The 5844-nt window shown below is 38.5% G+C and overlaps 1 protein-coding gene across 3 annotated transcripts; it reads right to left on the bottom strand.

Annotated features, from left to right (window-relative positions):
* Window positions 1-2578: 2578 nt before the first annotated feature.
* On the bottom strand, window positions 2579-5462 carry RpS24 (ribosomal protein S24). 3 transcript variants are annotated; one of them, XR_002682279.2, is made up of 5 exons: window positions 5320-5462; window positions 4446-4641; window positions 3890-4089; window positions 3439-3519; window positions 2579-2723 (listed from the first exon to the last, which is right to left on the bottom strand). XR_002682279.2 is itself a non-coding variant. In XM_022838668.2 (3 exons), the coding sequence occupies exons 1-3, from the start codon at window positions 4645-4647 to the stop codon at window positions 2721-2723; spliced, it is 405 nt and encodes a 134-aa protein (XP_022694403.1). In that variant the 3' UTR covers window positions 2579-2720. The 3 variants fall into 3 exon arrangements, 1 of the variants encoding a protein (XP_022694403.1); XR_002682278.2 differs by lacking the exon at window positions 5320-5462 and having other exon boundaries at window positions 4446-4647; XM_022838668.2 differs by lacking the exons at window positions 3439-3519; window positions 5320-5462 and having other exon boundaries at window positions 4446-4647.
* Window positions 5463-5844: the final 382 nt, after the last annotated feature.

Genomic DNA, 5844 nt, shown 5'->3' with positions numbered 1-5844 from the left:
CTTCTCCCGATTGCATACAGATAGAAAAAGGTATAATTATCTACAAGCGTACACAAGACGTGAAAACCAGTTAGTAGCCGCACTGAGATCATCCGTCATGCGTCCATGAATAATATAATATGCATCTGCTAATGGATATACTACTTGCCCATCAAATTCAAAATGCATATTAAATGTGCAATTATGCGCCTTAGCGAGTCATGGAATGGGCCGACACAATGAACATCGTCACTGTACGTCTAAGGCATTGTGTTTATACCGCATATATTCACAAAATGCCTACAGAGTAATGGACGTGTCACCACAGGCGATCCTTTCCGGGTATTTAGGTGTACAACTGAGTAACACTAGTCACTTTGCTAAAATACGTCCTTAGATTCCAATAATGTGTTGACCTTTTGCAGGAAATACCATCTAAATGGGTCGGCCAGCGACTGTATCTATCTATTGTACACTAGAGGTTATGCAAAAAAAAAAGCTTAATTGACATGATTCTGTGTGGTTGGCCGGCGGCTCACTTGTCTCACGTGACCGGTATATCATAGAGCTTAACGGCATCGAAATGTCTGAAAATAAACCTTTTCTAGCTAGTGGACTAACATTTTCTTATTGCGCCGTATGTGGCGCGCTCGTCAACGAAGCTTCAGGAGTTAATTAATACCGATGTACTCATTCTTTTATTGAGGTGATAGCGCAAGGCTTAAAAAACCATAGTTAGTAGTTTAGTGCTATAGTTTCTTAGACAAATCGTCCTCCTTACAAAACATAACCACAGCTTTAATCAGGTTCTCAGATCGAATCTAAATTACAGAATAGATGCGTAATGCCTCAAAACGTTTTGTGTAATAAAATTTGGAAACATCATCGTGGATCGATTTTTTAGACCTTTAGAGTTTTGAAAACACAATGAAGTTTCGGTACGATATTATAAGCTCATTGGACAGATAGCACCGCTTCGTCTCTGCATCTGTACCATATTGTTGAGGCTATGTAACCCACACTGTTGCTGGCTAGATGTTGCAAAGGTATTTCCTTCTGTAAATCAATAATAGTTACATTTGCGGGAAACGGTCAGTTACTTCAATCAATGTACGCGAAGAACTTGCGTAAGTAAATGTCCAACGAAGACGTTTGTAGGACGAAGTAGGATTTTTGCTACTCATAAAGGACCTACGGGTTAGCGACTGGAGGTTTCCGCAAGATAAATTTTATTTTATCCAGAAAAGCACCTTGAATTCCGTACCCGGTTCCCATGGCAGATAAAGGCACATTTGCCAATGATGAGTACCTGTACTATTTAGTTAAGTAGTGCTCGCATATCGACTCCGTGGAAGGACTGTGGCAATGCAGAGTGCGTTATTGTCCAGCAGTTGTAGTGATGAAATGGCTCGCAGTAACAGTTTCAACAATGCTTTAAGGCTTTTGAAACTTGGATGGCACCTGAAAAAGGCTCGCCTTCTTTGACGAAGAAGTTGCCTGCAGCCTGCTAAAGTCATGTGGTTAGGGCGCGGTGAGGTTGGCCGTATTTGACTTAGCTCCATGAGCGTCCATGACGGAAAGCCATACATAGCATGAAAAGGTTGCGGTAACTGCTGCCATGAAAATAAGACACACGAAGGACAGGGCTGACCAAACATCAAGATATCCACTGCGAATGGAAAGTCATTTATAACTATACATACTGACATATTAACTAAGGATGCCCCACAGCAATGACTTCAAAACACTATACATGATCTTCACCGTCGTCAACCCCACACGGATTTACTTTTGCATGAATGAAAACACGGGTGGCATAAACCACAGTCTTTGTCCGGTCTTTGACCCTGTATTCCTGCTATAACCAGCATCGTTGCTGTCTGAATCATCCCTAAGTGTTTCTTCACCGCCTTTTCACCCTCTAATCTGAGGAACATAGACGGAAACATTAAACCCATCTCAATTTCTCTGCTCCCCACGTCGTGGACACGTCGAAAATAAGACTTTTATGGATAAATATCTTATAAGCGCTTGAACAACATTATTGAAGCAGTTTAGTCTCGGCAGGAAGCAAATATAATTAAAAAGTCTTAAAAATAACGTGAAACGTTTTTGTGAATAGTGCCGCTTCAAAGAGTGCGAGGTGCTCTGGCTTGTTTCCTTTTATATATGAAATCAAAATAGATTGTAAATCGTGCCTAAACCACGCTCAACTTTACTTCGGTTACGTCCCAAATAATTAAAAGAAAGGATCCAAACGTGTTTAACTTTAGAAGTGCCTAATTTTTGCCCAACATAAATTAGATCGGCAGTTTTCGTCAACTTCTTACCATTGCATGCGCTTTCTAGAATACACTCTGAAAAACTCAGATTCCCTTGAGCTGTTCTAAAAAGTTCATCCGAGATTGCCATAAATCATGTTTCAGTAAAAACACCTAATCTTTTTAATTAATATATTTAACAGAAACGTGTTTCAAAGTAGAAATAGATAAGCGTATTTGGTAGTCATAAGTTATTTTTCTATTTTTACATCTTAAGTCAAAGCCTCAGCCCAGCCTCAATTTTTTAAAGCAGTAATATATTGAAAATACACACCATACTCAATTTACAATTGTCTTTATTCGTCACACCCCACAACCTCTATTCCTTGATCCCCTTTAGCTGGAGACTCCCATATTTATGGGTTAACGAAGGTAGTTGTCGAAAGACGAAAAACGACGCTCCGCTTATTCTCGCACAGATTACTGCAAAATGACGAAACAAAGACACTGTTAGTTATACACCTCATGTCAACCGCCTATGGAAAAAGGAGCTATAATAGACAGGCACAGTTGTAAAATATATCAGAGACTTTTGCTGCTTTAAGCAGAACTCACTGCTTAAACTGATCTAACATTCTTTACGGAAGTTTCCTTAAAACGCAAAATGCACGTTGTACTCGCAAGTCTACAGGCAGGGCATTTTGCAGGCATGTGTTATTATCACATGTGAATCTTAATAAAATTATTTAACTATAAAAACTATAGACATAAAACTGTACGAAGTATAGAATGAAGTGAAATTGGTAGGCGGATAACTGTATTCATTTTTTTTATTGACTTCTTTTTTTAATTGTTTGATTGTTTCGCTGTCTTACACGGGTATTAGCTCGAAAATCAATATAAAATATACGTCGCATTTGTCATACATAGGAACGGATTTCGCTGTCATGCTGGTATTTGAGAATCTCATCGACACATACTCCCAGTACTCTACGGCAAAACATTGAAACGTCAGATATTGTAGTATCATCAATGTAACCACACCATGCGTTGCTGTTTCTTTAAACTGTTGCAAGTTCGATTAGTTCTAACTACACAACAAAACGTTACTTTCATTTGGTGCTTATCTGCTACAGAAAAATAAATATTATTTGCTTGCTGAAGATAAACTACTTTTGTTCTGCACACGTTTCATTACCCCTCATTTTGCCCGGCTTGCGGCAGGTTTGAAGGTCGGTACTGAGCACGACAAGAGCCTGTAGTACTCCATAGTTTAACGCTGCACCGTAACGACAACATTTTATTGCTCCGCACTAAATTGCGTAAACTGATTTATCAAATAGATTATCTAATCATTATTAATCTGATAAGCTTCAATATACGACTCAATAATAATATCATAATATCCAACGACGTTCAACATTCGTTCGAGAAATCAAATCGGTATCTTGACTCTTTATAGAAGAACTGCTTTACCAACAGGGTTGAAAATCCGCGGCTAGTGTAATACGTAGCAATATTTTTTTGAAAAACATTTAGCCTTGGTAAAAAAACAACTTCATATATTCGACAAAGAACTAGAAAGTTCTATAATTAGAACTTTGTTGAATTTCAAATCGTGTATTTGCTGCTTACGCACTAATACGCACCTTTTTGCCCGCAGCGGCTCCAACCTTTTTCTTTTCAATACCGCGCACTTTTTTCATTCTGTTTTTGCGCTCTTTACGCTGCTTGCGGCCTGTTCTACCTTTAGGACCAAGGTTCTGCCGAGCCAAACGGTACTTGGGCTCGATCTTCTTGGCATAATCCAGGGTGTCGTAGATCAGCGCAAAGCCGACTGTTTTTCCACCTGCAGATATATTACGTGACACGAATGGAAAAGGTACAAGTCATATTGTTAATTTTTGGATGGACCATTGAAATCATGACGAATAGAACAAGTGTTGAAGGGGTGCGCATCATGTATTTGATTTTCTTATTTTGCCATTATATTGTTTATCTTTGGTATTGACAACATATTTTTTTGTCAGATACCGGTCAGATTATTGGGCTAGCTTTGCTAATTAAAACTGTTGTTTCTCATAATATGAAGAAAAATGGCAAAAACCGAGCCTGTAGCATTCAAAGTTATAGATGACGACGGCGTGCTTTCGTTATTCGTCCATTTTTCAATGTTGAATGGAAGAGACTTATATAGACGCTTACCTCCGAAGTTGGTACGGAAGCCAAAGCAAAAGATTACGTCCGGCGTTGTTTTGTAGAGCTTGGCCAGCTGCTCACGGACCTCTTGTTTTGAAACAGTTGCTCGGTTCGGATGCACAACGTGAACAATCATTTGACGCCGGTTTAGAAGCCGGTTCGTCATGTACCGACGGGTGCGGATTGTCACCGAAGACTCAGTCTGCATCAAAGCAATTTAGACTCAATTAGCCTGTTCTCTTAGATTGTGCATTTTAGACAGTGATAGTCAAAAGGTATTACGAATCTCTTGCAATTGTCCCATTATAAATATATAAACACCCTGAAGAGCTCAAACGAAAAGCTGGTGATGCTACGATATATGTTTAAGTACTACTTTACGAATTACTACCAAGGGATAAAAAAAATGAAATTTAACTTCAATACTGGACTTCGTCAGCTCAACCTTTTAGCACTGGTTTCATTATATATAGGCCCAATAGTTCGAAATTAAAAAAGATTGTCCTGTTTGATCTCATTCTACGTTCAAGTCATGACGTTCAAGTTTACGCATGAAAAATATCACAAGCACAGTGTTATAAAGGCCCTAAGCCTTTAATAGGCGTCAATAAAAGAAATGTTCACATCCGTCGAGATAGGCAGACGCAATCTGAGACTTAAACTGGAAATTGGACATCCACAAGCGATCTTGCCGTGAACACGATATCACATTGCACACTTCAATGGTGAAGCACAATATATTTTATATAGTTCATAAAACACAAAGAAACACAACTTCACTAATTGGGAATAATCCCGGTTGGTTTGACGTTTTTGCCGTAAAGAGATATTACATAAAACTCAATTATTTTTAATCAGATTTCTTTGGATTCTTTCTCACCATCTTGCACGTCGCCGAACCTAGCCAAAAAAGACCACGAAACACACAACAAGCGGAATGATACACCCAACGAGCGCCATCTTGGTATGGTCGAGAGATGTTAATTCATAATAGGAGTTGGTCACTAAAGGCTTGATACGAATTAAAGGACATGTTTGAAAGTATTTTTTTCGCTATCAGGGTTCTTTAAAAATAACAGATAGAATATAAATTCGTACTTCATAAGTGGGATCTAGTTTCACGTGTATCTGTTTATATTGAGTGGTTTCGGTAAACAACCAAAGTGTTTTTATAGTTTTCTGAATCTTCGTGTCCGAGAGCCCGATGGGTCGAAGTGCGCTAGCTATATATGATCCACTGAGAAATTCAGTTTATGATACTATAATATACCTAGTACAGGTTCATTTTGATATGTATGTAAAACCAAATTCATCGTCTTTTATTTTTAAAACTATATTTTAGCTCTGGTATAATAGTAAACGCCAGTAGGACAAAGATTGTTGTCATAATTACCCTAATGAACTC

This window comes from Varroa jacobsoni, unplaced genomic scaffold, assembly GCF_002532875.2.
Source record: "Varroa jacobsoni isolate VJ856 unplaced genomic scaffold, vjacob_1.0 scaffold_772, whole genome shotgun sequence".
In the NCBI taxonomy this organism is placed as follows: Eukaryota; Metazoa; Arthropoda; class Arachnida; order Mesostigmata; family Varroidae; genus Varroa; species Varroa jacobsoni.
Note: the sequence above shows the minus strand (reverse complement) of the source record. Positions and strands in the feature narration are given on the sequence as shown.